Source organism: Triticum aestivum, chromosome 1A (assembly GCF_018294505.1).
Source record: "Triticum aestivum cultivar Chinese Spring chromosome 1A, IWGSC CS RefSeq v2.1, whole genome shotgun sequence".
NCBI classification, from domain to species: Eukaryota; Viridiplantae; Streptophyta; class Magnoliopsida; order Poales; family Poaceae; genus Triticum; species Triticum aestivum.
In genome coordinates this window covers 422,378,121-422,394,615 of record NC_057794.1, presented here as the reverse complement: position 1 = coordinate 422,394,615, position 16,495 = coordinate 422,378,121, and the positions used below count along the sequence as shown (strand labels likewise).

At 42.4% G+C, this 16,495-nt stretch overlaps 1 protein-coding gene across 2 annotated transcripts; it reads right to left on the bottom strand.

The window, feature by feature from the left end:
* Nucleotides 1-4,883: 4,883 nt before the first annotated feature.
* On the bottom strand, nt 4,884-15,341 carry LOC123053813 (cysteine-tryptophan domain-containing zinc finger protein 5). Of its 2 annotated transcripts, XM_044477385.1 has the most exons (14): nt 14,962-15,341; nt 12,800-12,872; nt 12,576-12,709; nt 12,153-12,476; nt 11,882-12,065; nt 10,786-11,749; nt 10,144-10,493; nt 8,630-10,074; nt 8,382-8,542; nt 7,932-8,092; nt 7,307-7,458; nt 5,858-6,389; nt 5,577-5,710; nt 4,884-5,132 (listed from the first exon to the last, which is right to left on the bottom strand). In XM_044477385.1, the coding sequence occupies exons 1-12, from the start codon at nt 15,103-15,105 to the stop codon at nt 6,186-6,188; spliced, it is 4,296 nt and encodes a 1,431-aa protein (XP_044333320.1). In that variant the 5' UTR covers nt 15,106-15,341; the 3' UTR covers nt 4,884-5,132; nt 5,577-5,710; nt 5,858-6,185. The 2 variants fall into 2 exon arrangements, with proteins under 2 accessions (XP_044333320.1, XP_044333315.1); XM_044477380.1 differs by having other exon boundaries at nt 10,786-12,065.
* Nucleotides 15,342-16,495: the final 1,154 nt, after the last annotated feature.

Sequence of the window (16,495 nt, the reverse complement as noted above, 5' to 3'; positions counted from 1 at the left end):
CAAGATTGAGCCAAAAATAAAAGGCAAGAGCGAAAACGACGAGCAAAAACAAGCGAACTTGTAGCTCAGGGGCTACAAGAAGAGATGCATCGTGCTCAACTGCTCATGGGGGAGGGGACGGCGGCGCAAGGGGAGGAAGTTGGTCGGCCGATAGGTTACATTGTGAAGTTAGGAACCTTCAGCTTATATAGGAGAGACTGGTGGGCTAGGGTTCGGGGGAGGGTTTGGATGGTTAGGGCCTCTTTGGGCTTCACCTTCTGCTTTGTGAAGGCCCATTCTATCCGGTACGAGGAGGGTTCCGCTAAAAAGAAAAACAGTGTAAAGAGTAGGCAAAAAAAATGCATTGGTCCCGTCTTCCTCTCTTTGTCGAAGTGTAAAAAATCTAGCTGTTTGCCACATCTCCTTGTCGTCTCTACTTCGGGCTGGGGGCAGCTAAAAATACACTTAGACTAGAAAAAGCTAAAATATACACTTATTTTAACCAACTCCTCATTTTTTAGGGAATGGCCTTGTGCGCACTTTGTTCATGCTCAAATGACAGTTGTATCGAACAAAATGTCCGGTAAAACAAAGCTAGGAGAATTGATGTTCCACCCACCACTACTTTTGAGCAGGGCTGAGCCGGCAAAATCAGGAACCCTGTGCCAAACTTTAAAATGAGGCCTATCTTTATAAAACTAGCAATAGTATATCTAGGCCTAGTCTTGACACGTGTGAGCCTCTCTGTCAATTTGATAAAATGAGGCCTCTCCACATATATATTTTTAGAAGGCTTGCTTATATTTCAGTAACAACTACAATATTGAACATATCATATAAATATTATCTTTTCTCATAAGTTATACTATATAATAACCGGATGGAAACTACTCATCATCTTATTATGACAATGTTGAATTGAAGCAAACAGCTGGTACATTTTCTTTCTGTACCCAGACATTACTTTGTACATGGTATCTTAGTATGAAAGATGACACTGAAAATACGCAACTTATAAAATGAAGTTGAAATAAAAGCACCTGAAGGATCAAGACTAGGTCTGTCGCCTATGTCCTGTTGTGCTGTTGCTGCAAGAATAAAACCATGCCTTAATAACACGAATCCAAATCCCACGGGACCTTGCCTTTGGAGAGTTGGACAGCCCCAAAAGATGTGGCTGCCAACAATCCCTTTCCGCTGCCCACCTTCTTGAACTCTCTCTAAAACGTATTGAATATGAGGATTAGGGGAGAACTAAGGGAGCAATACTATGGAATCAGATGGAGAGTAGGGAGAAAAACGAACAAACCTAGTAGAATAAAAAAATTGTGATCTTTGGGATGCCTTCGTCACGTGTTCGAGGAGGAAGAAGAAGTTTTTGGTGGTGTCGTCCTGACTGATGACTCGATCAGCATCGCGGAGGAAGAGAGGAAAAGAAGATCACGAGCCGCCACTGCAGCGTGGTCGCCGGAGGTTTGGATCTCCTCGAAACGAACGGTTTGACAGGGGACTATGGGCTGTTGAATCGAATCGGTGGCCTGCTGGCTACTTCATCTCGCACATTGCATGCACAGCCCAAAAGTGAATTAAGCTGCCAGCCAGCCACTGGGCCCGCTCGTGTGCAGTGGGCTGCAGTTTCGAAAATCGGGGCCCCTGGAAAGTGGAGGCCCTGTGCGGGCGCACAGGTGGCACACCCAAGGTTGTCAGAATCGCGATTCTGTTATACGATTCTACGACTTTATGATCCAAACTAACCCCTATGATTCTACGATTTTACTTCATAGAATCTACGTTTCTACGATCCTAATAGTGAAGATTCTACGATTTGCGATCCTACCATTGGAGCTCCGATCCGATTCAAAATCACGATTCTGACAACCTTGGGCACACCCATGGGCTCGGGCCTGCTTTTGAGTCATGCACACATCTGAAAATATTATGTGACATCAGATTAGCTTCCCTAAGGCAGCGAGTGAAAATCATTGAGCCGATTTCTATGAACCCTCCGAAAACAGTCTGCAAGAATTGTCGTATAGGAACTTCACACTTCGGTTACTCGATTGCATGCTTGTATAATCTCTAGGGAATCTGTCTCCATTATGACATGCTTGCATCCCAGCTCTTCCACCACTCTGAGGCCCCTTGGCATAGTTATAGCCTTTGTTGTCTTACATTCATGTAACCAACTTTTTCGTTGATATTTCCCGTCCCACCTCATTCCACCCCCATGTATGGGGAGAAACACAACTCTCCCCCATTTTCGGTGATCGTCGCTGCTTCCTGCAACTGTGCTCGAACTCTGCCACTTCTTGCTTGCGAAAATGGGGGTTACGTAAGAGTTGCTTTAACATTTTGTCAAGATTTTTGAGCCCACACATGGCACCCATGCTCTATATTTGCAAAGTGATTTTGTATACACAGTGTAAAGTGTGGGAAAAAAACAGTTAATGGAATCTTGTGCTACAACAAGTACAAGGTCACACAAGAAAGTACACGACATGTTGTGCAAAGATATGACCACGTGTGCTCCGAAAATAAAAAAAGTGTAATTTTAGTGACATGATATTACATATCCATTCGATCTACACATTTTAATGAAGTACGTTTTAAAGCATATTGTGATAAGACACTTGTTTGAAAAATGTTTGCTCCTATATCATTTTTGCACTCTTGTGATGAAAATTAGCCTCTATATTGCAACTATGTGAATGCCTCTGCTTTCACTACATCTATAAAATTTATATGTACCTAGAAGTGCAAATTTATTAACCATTGGCTACTCACTACTAAATAATAAAACATTGTACTTTCATATTATGTCTACAGTATGCAAGATTGTACTTTCTACCCAATTTTTATATGCATGTTGGGTCTTACATTTGAAGTAATGATTGCATTAGGTGATAGTCAAATTGGCTTTGCCAGGATGATGAAAATGTTCAAACCTTAAGTCATGGGTTAATACTCGATCCCACAAAAAAAGAAACCGAAATCTGATGAACACAATGACAAACAGGAAAAGGAAAATATCATTGTTCACTTTTAGTTTGATATAAATATCCTAATATGTTAGTTTGTGATTTACTTACCCATACTACGGGCGAACTCTGGGCGTGCGCGAAGGACTCCGCTAGGCTATGGCTTGCTGCTCACTCCCCCACGGCGATGCTCCGTCGTGCTTGAGCGAGCGGAAGAAGAAAGGAACACGATGATTTACCCAGGTTCGGGGCACCTTGCGGTGTAAGAACCTATTCCTACTTTGTGGTGGATTGCCTCGCGAGGAGGATGAGTACGAACTAGTACAAGGGGTGAGCTGCCTCGCGAGGGCTCGGGGGGTGAATGGATTCGGTGGTCTCTACCGATCTCACTTCTCTCTCCCTCCCTCTCTACGGTGGAGGCTGGCCTATACTTATACTGGCCCGATCCTCTTCCCCCAAGGCTCTAGGCGGGAAGGGATACCACAGCGGCCAATTTTGAAGGAGGAAAGTAGTACCCCTTATCTTGACTAAAAGGTGGTTTTCGCCTGCAAAGCTTCTGGCCGTGACGCGCGGGTGGGCTCGGTGATGACCTCCGTCCTGACGTGCCCGTGGTCTTGGTCTCGTTGCACCAGAATGGCAACCTTTGGGGGATTCCTCGGGAACCCGTGTACGTCCTTGCCTCCTTAGCACCAAAGAGAAAAGTGTCCTTGCCTGCGCCCGCTGGCGCCCTCCTGGCTCCGCTCATCATGGCTCACGGTCACCACGCGCCTCATGAGGCTGGGTGGCGAGCCTAGGAGTATCCGCCCTCGTGAGGCCACCTCAGGAGACGAGGGCCCTCACGAAGGTATTGCTCATGAAGACGTGGCGCTGGGCCGTACTGGGCCTTTGACGATGGCACGCATGGGCCGCAGGCAGACGGGCCTGGGTACCCCCGGTCCCAGAGCCCCCGACATCTGTGTTATAATTTGATAAAATGTTTGGTAAGTAAATTAATATGCAATTGATCTCAAAGATAAGTAAATTAAGATGATTGATTAGCATACTGGGTAAGGTGCGGACAAAGGATGTGATGGGACAAAAAACAAAAAAAATCGATCGAGAGACATGGTGGGAAGGGAGAGAACCGGTAGACGAAGCGTTATGCTGACAGAAAAAGGAACACTACTCTTTTTTTAAATAGTATATATAGATAGATAAAGTAGATAGAGAAGGGAAGTAGTAGATATTTGGCATAGTTCATAGCAAATATTTCCAATTTAGTTATCGTGCTGTATTTTTATGACACGACAAGATGTTAACGTCGATATCTTGTCTTCTTATGACACGATGAGATGTTAATGACGTTGATATCTTGTCTTCGTAAAATTTGCGACGGTGTCATGGTATACTGTTCTCTCGGCTCAGCGCTTGGAGTGGTAACCATGGTGCTCAATCTACACACATTCGCTACCACCCAATGTCTAATCAAGCTTCATCGGGACAGAACTTTTTTTGTTGTTGCAGTTTTTAAATTCTAGAACCTGTAATAGATTGATGTATATGACTTGATTTGCTCGGTACAAAACAAATCGACTTTTCAATTTATGCAGGAAGGATCCGTCCACAAAGCATGACATTTCATTTTCTCGGAAGTTGGCCTACGCGTTATTCCTAATCCTCTCAATGCAGCACCAACAACAAAAGCAACCCAAAGACAAGCAGTTAAAAAAACAAAACAAAAAATGCCTTTCTTTATTAATAACAGCAGGAGCATTTACATCACTCATACTCACTACAACGGCATCGCTGAAGCAGGACCCCGAACAACAGTCAGACAAGCACACTGCCGTCACCATTTGTTGTTAGGTCAGCCCAAAAATTGTGCTTCCAGCAGCAAAAAAAGAGAAAAAAAACATTTGGTTACATGGCGCCTCGATAATCAGTTAATTCTAAGCAAAACAATGAACTTTGTCAGGTAACAAGAACAACACATGTCAACCAAAATCGGTAAAAAAAACATTTCTTTACTGTGATGTTCTATGTAAATGTACACAGGTATGGGGCAAAAATGGGCAGCAATTAGCTTAAGGTGATGCATATGTACACAAGTTTAAGAGTCAGGTGGTTGCCGACGTCCTCGTCCAGCCTCTGCGAGTTTGCTCATTAGCGGTTTCATCTCCCGGTGTGTCTCCCAAACTGAAACACAACAGAGAGGTCAGTGTGCTTCTTCCTACGTCACTAAAGCTATAAACATGTAATTAGACTTTGGTACATAAATTTCCACCAGACCTGGGAGAGTTTAGTTAAAGTTACCATGGCTTTTACCAAAAAGGCTTCAAACAAATTCAAATAGGAAGCACAAATTAGTCTTTCTCGAACACGTAATCACAATTAATCATTGCATGCTAGTTGGTTAACACCCATTAAAGTTCATGTTCCCCTTTTCTCCATGATAATCAGAATAAGGAATCACATACATTTAGTTTGCCACCGTTGTTACTCGATGGCTATCAAACATATCTAGTGCAGAAACACCAACAAGATGCAATCATGCAAAACTTTTTCCTTTTAATTATCATCAATTAAAAATGTATGATTAAACTAAGCAAATAGATATTGAGAGATGGTAGAGATTCTTGCCTGTTGGAACCTTCATAAATAGACCAATTGCAGAAGGGAGAAATTAGACCGCTCTCCTGAGCCCTCACCTAAGCTCCTGTGGCCACTCATTTAAAAAATTGTAGGTTTAACATGCTCCTACTGCAATCTTCTCCCTGTTTAACAAATCATTATGTCCGTGACAAATAAACATAGATGCAAGGCAGTAGAGGGCACTCAGGCATGATGATGATACAGAAAAAGAAAAGGACGCAATGTTCCAAAGAAAGAAAGAAAAAGGAAATTTCACAAATATTTCTTACCGGTACAACAGTTAACAGTTGGGTTGCCTTCAATAACTTGAATTCCGTAACTCGACATACATCAAAACTGAGAACTTGGAATGTAGCAATTTACATCTGCAGGCTAACTCTTGGTTTAAAACCCATTTGGCAGAGGTCAAAATGATCACCCTAAAAGAATATTTCCAGGCAATAACGATGGCAATGTGACCCCTTCTCCCTCCATTCACACTAATATACTGATTCATCCCGGTTCACACTTATACCCATTTGGTGGTATCATTATAACAGAAATGCCGAAGCAACCTGCCATCATATATCACTATTCACAGGGAATATGTTTGTTCTATTATTTAACACTTTCATGGTTGATAGATTCCAATGAATGGCGAATCAGTTGTAGCAGGCCCTTGACATTGTGAAAACTGAATTCAAGGACTTCCCTAACAAGAGCAATACCCTCAGCCTGACCATTTCCCATATCAGTAACATAAGCAGCTAATGAACTTTGTGATTTTCTGGTTCCATCAAATGCATAATTTATGTCATCTGCCTGCAAAGAACAGTCAAGAAATAAAATAGTCTATTAGCAACTTAAACAGACATTTTACTGAATGATCATAAAGAAATTTTGTGATGCATTGCAGTGTATTAGAGTAGTTCAGTACTTCAGTTACCGGGATATATGTTGTCTTTTAGTTACCGTGAATTAGATAACTAGTCAGCCTGAACTAACAAGATAACTTGTAACATCAAACCAAATAGTTGAAGATTATTAGTATTATTTAAATTTGAATTACATGGAATATTAAGTATCTAGTAGCATCTTTCAATTCGTTTCCATTACAAGACCTAATTATTCTGAACTACTAGAAATTAGCGCAGGCAATGCCACTACAGTTGTAAAACAAGTGCACTTGCACAATAAGAGCAAATGACTACACAGTCTGTGCGAGAATGAAGTCAAACTAATCTGATGAAGAATAGAAGGAAGTAATATTCTAGTTTTTACCATATATGAGGGACATATTTTTGGTAGGTAGTGGCCTGTCACATACTTAGATAGTAAAGAAACAAAAGGAGAAGTTGGATGCCCTTCATCATTAATTTTCAGCACAGACAGTTTTTCTAATTATATATCCACTCTTCAGTACCATCAGGCGCCATACTTCACCTTATCTAGCAAACTGAAGAGATCACGGGAAAACATTCTGCCAGAACAGGAAGCGAGATGATTTTTTTGCAATCATTAAGCTCCATGAGAATATCGTGTTTCTACAGCAAAAAATGCATTGTTTCGCAGTAAACTGAATGATAAATCACGGAGTAGAAAATTACTAGCTTGTTCAATGCTAAGTTTTTATAAGTTATATCAACCAACAGTCTGTTCACATTTATCAAAAGCCTTAGCTCCAACAAATATAATAGGACTCATGATACTGATATTGAATGTCAAAAAGAGTAACTTACATAAGCAAGCAACCCCATCAAGTGATGATTGTTCCGGGGTATGGAATTGCCACCAATTTTAGGAGAGTACAAAGCTCTTGAAATAGCCTTAGCAGCTGTACTCTGGTTATTCAGATTATCAACATCTGAGGCAGAAGATGACGGTGACTCAGCTAGCCCCAAAAGAAGAAATTAAACAATCAGAAGGTCAATCGTTTCAAACAAAGATGAATGGTGTACTTATTCGCATTGATATGACACAGATAAAATGAAGGTTGCCTTTGTCTAATAAATCTCACAGGAAAGATAACTTCCAAATAAAAGCTGATACACTTGCGCTTTATTAATATCGATCAGACATTAAGTGTGCCTAATTTGGAGGTATATTTGGTTTGAGGAATGTGTCAGTCCTAGGATCATCCGTTAATAACCCTTAAAGTGGACTTTATGTGTGATCGAAAAATAAGGTCTATTGGTTCACCATGCAATTTTATAGAAATTGAGGAAGAAGGTTAACCGGATAAAAAAAACCAGATCACTTGCCTCATGATAGACCAATCTATTTCTCAAACCAAACACTCAAGCAGGCCCTTATTATGACAGGTTGCAAGAATTATTTAAATAACTATGCAACTCGAGGGAAAACCTGGAGGAACCATCAAAGATGTTGCTTGCAATGCATGTTTATCTTTAATAGCACCAGGATGCTTGTAGAAGGCAGCCTTCATATATGCCACTTCCACACATTTATAGGCCAAAGCAGCACTTGCCATTTTCTTAAGTCGCTCAAATTCACGGGCACAAAATCTAATGAAACAAATCAACAGTGAGACATTAGTATAGTTCATTGCAGGCGAGCATCATATGGCATTAAAATATGTATGCAAGAGTTAGAGGAAATAAGTAGAACTGCCATCAATTAGCAACTAAATATGAAGGCTTGTCCGCAAGAAAGCAACAGGTGATTACAAAGGATGGAAGCCCTAAAATACTAGCTACAGGAATAAGTAGCAATGAAGACAGGCTATATCAAACCAAATACTATTAAGAGATAGACATACTGTCTGAATCTTAAAGAGACGGCATTGTTGCTTACCCACAGAGGTTTCCTGTTTCAGAATATAGTCTAATAGCTTGTATAGAATCCCCTTGCTTGGAGCTATCAATACTCGGAGCTTCCAACAGAGATGCAACATGGAGAAATTTCAGGCCAGCCTCAAAGCACATGTTAGCACTCTCAAGGTCATCTCCCTTTTCCTGCAACAAGGGATGCACATGAGGGGCAACACTCTGGATGAAAACATAGACACAAAGGTTTCAAGTAATTTACTAAATATTCAAAACCTTTAAACGTTTAGACAAGTGCTTCAAATCCCGAGCCTCCTTCAGTAGCACAGATGTGTTTACTGGATTCAAAGCATCACGACTAAGAGTTGCTTGTTTTGTATTTTCGAGAACAGCCTTCTTTAGTTGCTTTGCCTTGTACGAAAGATCGCCATTTGATGAATCATTTAATGCTGGATGCTGCTTGCTTCCTTTAACAGTTGATGGATTTGTTTTCATATCCTTCTGTTCTGCATCCCCTTTATCAGGCTTAACCTGTACTGGATGTTTCCCAGAAGTCAACTTTGCATGGTCACATTGGTTTGAATTAAGATGAGGTGATGTTTTCCCGTTTTGAAGGGATGGTGGCAGTTTGTCATCACCATTGCCACGTATTGAAAGGACATGTGAATTAACTTTCTGTACCTTTACTGGATTCAGCAGACCATTCCTTGTACCAAGTTCGGAATCATCATTTTTTGAGCATTCATTGTCTTGTTTATCCTTCTGCAACTCCCCATCCTTCAAAACATGATGATGCATATCTCCACTGAGGCAGCCAGAACCATGAGCCTTAGCATGATCGGAACCAGATCCAAAATCATTTTTTTCCTTGGAAAATGACAAACAGCTTTTCCCTGATTCTTGAGAAAGTACTTTTTCTGCAACTGCACTTGGATACCTTTTATGCTGATCCACAAGATTCTTATCCGTAGTTCTCAAGGGTGAAGAAGAAACTGACTCTACAGGAGAGGCCCTTGTTTCTTGAAAATCAACTTTACTCTTGTGGGAGCTAGACACCTTAGATGAACTGGAGGTAGCAGCTGCAGATGCTTGTGCATAACACATATTTTTCTTCATGGAGTTTTGAGAGAGCAGTGAATGCTGCTGGAGATGAGTATTCTCTTGGTGTTGCTCACTTAAACACTCTTTGTCACTATCAGTTCCAGCAATGGGGCCTCTGGCATGGGCAACTTTCCTATCAGCTGCCTTCAAAAAATTCAGCTCTGGCATAGGGTTTTCCTTGGCATGATTACTTTCACTTAAAGCTTCTTCCACAGTATGCTTCGGAAGGGCATTGCTAACTATAGGGTCAGGACCACGCTTGCTTAGTTGCCTTTGTTTCGATTTTCTATTCTTAATGGACAATTCTGGAACATCGGATCGTCCTACATCTGAAGTCCTGATGCCCCCATTTGAGATAATTTTATCATCATTGCACTTAACTAATGAAGATGAACCATACTTTCCCGTGCTAGGTGAAACACCACTATACCGATGTAAGCTTTTTGGAGTTCCCTTGACTGAAGGACTGCTTTTGCTAATCTCAAACTCAGAGGGATGATGCTTGGCTGGCTCATTAGGTTCCTTGTTCATTTTCTTTGATGCCCTAAGGCTATCATGATCAAACCCTACACGGCTGCTCTTCGATTCTGGATGCAGCCGGTCTACCGCAACAGTTTCACCTGCATAAATTGAACCATTAGAATCAAATGACTGAAATTAGAAAGAGAGAAAATGCTTAAGACTTGCACCATCATCTGACGATCCTATGTGCTTCCGTTTTCCCTTCTGTTTAGGGAAGCAGTCAACATCATCAGGATTTCTACTTGTAGGAGCCTCTAGCTTCTTCGAAGATTTTGACATCTCACCCATCTTTAAATTATTTGATGTATTTGCACTGGAATCAACTTTCAGTGTCCCTGATGTAGCGATGGATTTTATATCGCCCTGGATAGTTGGTGGAATCGTAGCTGCGCATACACCTGATGTAGCAATATCATGGCAAACATCCACACTAATATTATTTTCAGGTGCAGGGGGCATTGCACGAAGGGCTTTTGTGGTCTCATCCTCGCTTATTTTGCAGTTATTCATTCCATGCCTACAAGTTACAAATACCTATCAATTAAAAATATCATGCAGATGTATAGTAAACAAGATATTCGAGCAACACTTGCGCACTGTAAATTTATAAATGACCACATAACTAGAGATATTTGCAGGAGTTTCTAAGGTAATGGTTTGAAAATATTGCACAAATAAAATCTAAAAATAGAATGGAAGGAAAACTTACTCCAGAGTTATTGCAATTCAGAGAAATTAGAGGATATAGATACTACGAAAATGCATAAAAATATCTAAAACTGAAGAAAATGTCTCTTGGAGAAACTTACAACCAACTCTGCATGTTACACCGCCATTTTTTTGGAAGTATATCTGGATTCATCCAATAGGGTAAAAGGCGCCATTTCTCACACTTATCACAACATACCCACTGTTCGTTTATTAAAACAGGTTCCACAGGCACTGCCACAGATGATTCCATAGCTCCAGTCATGCATGCTGATGGCACAGGAGCTGATCTGTCAAAATTCAAGTGAGATATCTTGTGGTCACCATCATTTACACCATCCGACCTGCCATTATCAGTTTCTCCGGATGAAACAGTCTCCTTCTCAGGCTTCACACTCTTATCTTCACCATGAGATTTTCGAGTGATGCCATTGCTCAATTGCTTGTGTGCTTTAACCTTGAGCTTCTTCCCGGACGGAGCAGTTTGCAATGAGGAAATTTTCATTTTTCGTTTCGGCATTCCAGAAGGATTTCCACCTACATTTTCGGTGATAATATCCATGGAATCTGCATTAACTAGACTCCCCGATTCCTCCCTTTTGCACTGTGATGGTTCATCTTTTACATGCACCACTTTTCTTTTGTCTCTGTCAGCTGATGTAGCAGTACCACTAGGAGGAAGATTGTTTGGTTGACTTGAAGTTGCAGAAAGTCGATGATCGTATCCATCAGAATCATATTTGACTTTATCAACAAGTCCTTGACCAAGTGTAGGTTCTGTCTTACTGTCCTTGCTCAAGTTGTCAAAGCTATTTCTCGCTGTACATGCTTCTGAATTTGCTTTACCCTTAGGGTGATTACCATCATTTGCCAAATTAACAGCTTTTACATGTACTGACTCAATATCTCTCAAAGGGATCTTGTCCCTAATTCGTCCTTTCAGTGGAACATTCTTTGTTTCCTTCAGATTCAGATGATTTGAAACATCAGGCACCAATTTTGCTGATGCCTCAAGTGAATGTTGTTCTGTCTGTATACTTCCAGGTACAATTGAATCTTGATCATCTGAAATATCCAATAAATCAGGCATAGTCCCATTATTCATAATCGTTGAATTGTCACGCTTGCTTTTTGAACTCTTAATATTCAGAAGGTGATCCTTCTTTTCATCATAGTTATATTTATGCACCATCTGACCTTGGTCACCTTGTGCAGCAGAGGTCGTATGACACCAGTCTCGGTTTAATTCTGTTTTGTCATCATCAAATGCAGGTGCTTCGTGTTTCTTTCTTGCAGATGCTGACTTCTTTCTCAGTGCCAGAATATTTTCTGTAAGGGGTGAAAGCAAGAGTCCTCCAGGAATAGGATGGCAGGTCATTATCTGTTCAAACAACACAGTGATTAGCTCTTTAAAATCAATCAACAAAGGGTTTTACCAAGGCAAATAAACTGATGGGAAACATGTAACCTGCAAAATGGTATGCGGAGATTCGTCGGGCAGATTTTTCGGCTCAGGAGCCCCGGCGCACCCATCAAGGCTGTCATCCATAGAAGAGGAAGGGGAAATGTCGAGGCCCAGACCACTGTAGATAGCAGCAGTATTTCTTGCCAAGTGTCTATTGTTGTTCACCTTGATATGTATTTTCGGCGCCTTTTGTTCAGGACCATTCACTGCTCTGTTCAACATCCGTTGCTGAGGATTACCATTTGTTCCATTGGATGTTCTTTGACAATAATCATCCTTTCCCCTGCTATCTAATCCATTCTTAACAAAATGGCTCTTCTGTGCACTCTGGAATCACATCAGAACAATTTAATAGGATGCTAATGTTTATGTACCACATGGATCCTACTAAGTAAACATGCAATGGAGAAATTTGCATAAGTATACCTCCACTGGAACATAAGGTGATCTAGAGGCACTGCCACGGTTTGGTGGAACTGCAGGGCTTCTAGATTGAGTTGCGACAGAAGGGGAATGCTGGTTCGGAGGCAAGAATGAACCATAACCCCCATATAGTGACCCTATGTAGTGTGAACAATTTTTCACATGCATCAGTATACAAGAATAATAACCCTACAGGGGAAACAGGGTGCAGCTTTTATTCCCCTTACCCGAGTTTTCAGCAAGCACTCCACCTTCAAAGTCCTTCTGGAAATGACCCAACACATTTTGAAGTCTTTCATCCTGTACATCATATTTCATTTAGAAGTTATAAATCTTTCACAAAGAAAGAAGTACTTATTTAACAGTTCAGTTCATATAAAATAAGGAGCATACGTGGGAGAAAGCCGCTATTTAAGAGTATATATGTATATATGCCAACTAAAGTTGAATACCTAATATCTAGGCCTCATTAGCAGTAGTTAAATATAGTCTATCAAAAATTGTCCATGCCCTAACATTTCCCAAAAATTCAAATATTAACCAGGGGGTAAGAACCCTAGAGGTTTGAGACCTCCATGTCACAGATAGATTGGATCCCCTCAATCCAAACAAACTCATATGAGTTACATCCTCCATATGCCAGAGGCAACATCATCACGTACCTCACTGTTCAGTAATGAAAGCAGGATCAAGAATGCAAACCATGAATAGATATATGGAATATGGTATGTACATATGTCCTTTTAGACCATAGCCTCAATATGGCATTGCGTAGGAACAGGCATATCATGCAACATCACATGAAATTTCTAAAACACAGAGAATCTCATATGATACTGCCTTCCTAATGATAACTATTCCATAATATATTTCTGCAAGGTTCCAAAAAAATGCAACTATTATCTGTCTCATCACCCACCTAGTAGTGATTATGCAGAGTAATGGTGATTATACGGTACAAGCAGGAGCACCAATTAATTGTACATGGCCAAGTTGATCCGTTTTTAGAAGACTATACTTTTGTCAAAAGCAAAACTTTCTGTATGCATTCTAATACTGAAATTCCTGATGCACAAAACAGTGTTCTTATTTCTGTACATTCTACCAATCCTACCAGCACACATGTTTACATGTGAAATAAAAATAATAATGATAAAGTGTAGGATGTCAATAGAGAGAGTTTTAGTCAAATACAACTACATGTCATCTAATCGTATAGAAATTTGCATCACCTAAGGTTTTTGATTATGCTACTGCTGCGGTTGGTACCTTGTTTGACAAAGGAGTCCATGTGAATAGACAGGTAGTCAACAAATACAACAAAAATATAGGTCTAACCTTTAGTTGGCATAAATGTGGAGCTTCTTATAGATAGTTTATACTTTATGATGTAACATGTTCCCTTGATTAATAGAATCAGATCGCTCGCCTATAAAAACTTCTATACTTTCAGATCATACAAGACAGACTTCTACTAGAAAACAATTATGGGTTATGTCTTGGCAGGTTTAGTGAGCCTCTAGATTAGGACTAGAGAAAGTTTATCAAAAGCAACTAGGAGACAATAGCAAATGGTTTGGCTCGACTGGCACAACTTCTTCACATAGCAGTTCTGCTACCTATCACAACAGAATCTAGCATCACGAGATAAATATTCATCTCTTATTTGATAAGCATGAACTTTGCACGAAAACATATCCATGGCTCAAAAACACCCTGCATCAGCCCATCTCCCACGCCATTTACTTCATTCTATTTATACACAGTCAGCGATCATCTCAGACAGTTTTGACCAAGAGGAAATGTAACTGAAAGCAGGCATATAATCAATTCTGTAAACTGTTAAAGTATCATCATGGGCTAAACCGATGCAAGTGACAAAAACCTGTTTGTGTGTTAAATTATGAAAGCTCCTGAATTCACTTAAAAGATGTACCAAAAATCACTGTAAACAAACATGGGTGGCAGAATAAAAACTTAGAAACTAACTGGACTCCCCAGCATCAGCTCCAAAGCCAACACATAATTTGCAGGAAATCAGCTAAAGCCAACACATTAACCACATTTCATCTGACCAGGGGGGCAGGCAATTACCTCAGAAACCCCCATGGGCACAACAGCCATGATAACTGTTCTGGATTATACAAACAACCATACCGGTTAGTAATCACCTCCATTATGAACCAGAAATAAAAACCCGGCAGCTGATACGCAGCAGAATTCACGCAAAAATTCGTAATGCTGCAAGCGAGCTAGCGCAATTACTAGTGCACGAAACAATAAGGCAAGTACAGTACACCAGGGTGCCACCAGCTCATCAACCATCCAATCCAATCCACCCGCACGGAGAGAGAAGGAGAAAAACACGAAGCAAGAGAGCGTCGCTTACGATGTATGTGAGCGAGTCGGGATCAAGGAGCTCGTGGCCGCCCGCGTCCGGGCTGCCGCCGTCGCCGCCCAACGCCTGGCTGTCCTCGAGCTCGAGCTCCCCCTCCTCGTGGCCCGCCCCCCTCCGCGCCCCGCCGCCCAGCATCTCACATCGGCGCGGAGCGATCCCCGGCGATCGCCCCAACAGCTTCTCCGGAAACCGCGGACGCGCCGCCCCGCGCCGCCGAGATCACCGCCGCCGCCGCCGCCGCCTAGGGTATCCTGCGTCGTTTTTTATTTAGATCTTTATTTTATTTTCCTGTGTTTTCTCGCTCGTCGCCTTTGGGTGCGTTCTTCTCGGAGGAAGCGGGGAGGAGAAAGGGGGAAATATTTCGCGACGGGAAAATATTGTTAACGCGCACGGACGCCGCTAGTCACCTGCGCTGCTAGTCCGGAGCAGGATCCAACCAGCGTCCAGCGATTAGCTCTTTCCCGGATCGGTCCCTGTGCGGTCCAGATATTGCCTTGGGCGCGTGGTGCGCCTGGCTGCCGCGGGATCTCCGTCGGACGGCCGGGATGGGGGCTCGGGGGAATAGAAGTGGAATTCTTTGTTTGGCGCGGGTGGGGAGGGAAATGCGGCGCAGGGCGCGTCGCATCGTCGCTTGTGCGCGAAACAACACATGCTTGGAAAGGAAACGTGAGGCGATTGGTGTTGGTGAGAGCATCCAGCGCTGACGCGCCACGCGACGGGGTCGGTTTCGTCGTATTTGTGTCCGACTCGCGGCAACCAGACCAGCCACCAAACATGAGGGCATGTACAATGCATAGCCTCAAGATGATGCCTCACAGAATCATTAACAAAAGGTGTCGATTCCTGTAGGGGGTCCACCACGCGCGAAACGCTAAGGGGCGACCGGGAGGGCGATTGCTTGGCGATCTCCTGCTGGCGCTAGGGTTAGGTTTTTGGCGGCGGGGGTGGTGTGATTACGGTGGTGTCTAGGGTGGCGACTGCGTCTCCCTCGACACGGACTAGTGTAGTCTCTCCTCCACGGAGCGGCGCTATGGCGGAGAAGGCGAAGGCGACTCCAGTGGTGACCCCGGCGAAGAAGGCGACCCCGGGGAAAACAAACAGTGCGTGATCCTCAAAGTCCCCGATCACGTGCAAGACGCCGGATCCCACTGCGAGCCTCTCAACGAGATTGGGAGGGATGGTGTTGTTGGACAAGGAGGCGGAGGGTTTCGTCTATGAAGAACCAGATCAGATCTTGCCCAAGAATATGAAGTGGTCAACGGTGGGGAAATCGTTCTCCCAGAGACCGCTGAACAGGATAGTGCTTGAGAAGACAATGCATAGGGCTTGGGGGCTTCACCACGAGGCAAGGTTCCGTGACATGGGCGACAACATCTTCGTTGTCCACTTTGGGAGCAAGGGGGATTGGAGAAACGCTATGAACAGTGGCCCTTGGCAATATGATTTTAGTGTTTTGGCTTTGAAGGAGTATGGGAGCAATGTTAGGCCTTCTGAGATGGTCTTCGACAGTATTGAAGTCTGGGTC

Excerpts from the sequence above, each read along its gene's own strand:
- LOC123053813 (XM_044477380.1), bottom strand. The coding sequence starts at position 15,105 with ATGCTGGGCGGCGGGGCGCGGAGGGGGGCGGGCCACGAGGAGGGGGAG. Across the intron at positions 10,075-10,143 it reads CATAGGATCGTCAGATGATG|GTGAAACTGTTGCGGTAGAC; the intron begins GTGCAAGTCTTA and ends CAATTTATGCAG. Across the intron at positions 8,543-8,629 it reads ACTTGTCTAAACGTTTAAAG|GAAAAGGGAGATGACCTTGA; the intron begins GTTTTGAATATT and ends CCCTTGTTGCAG.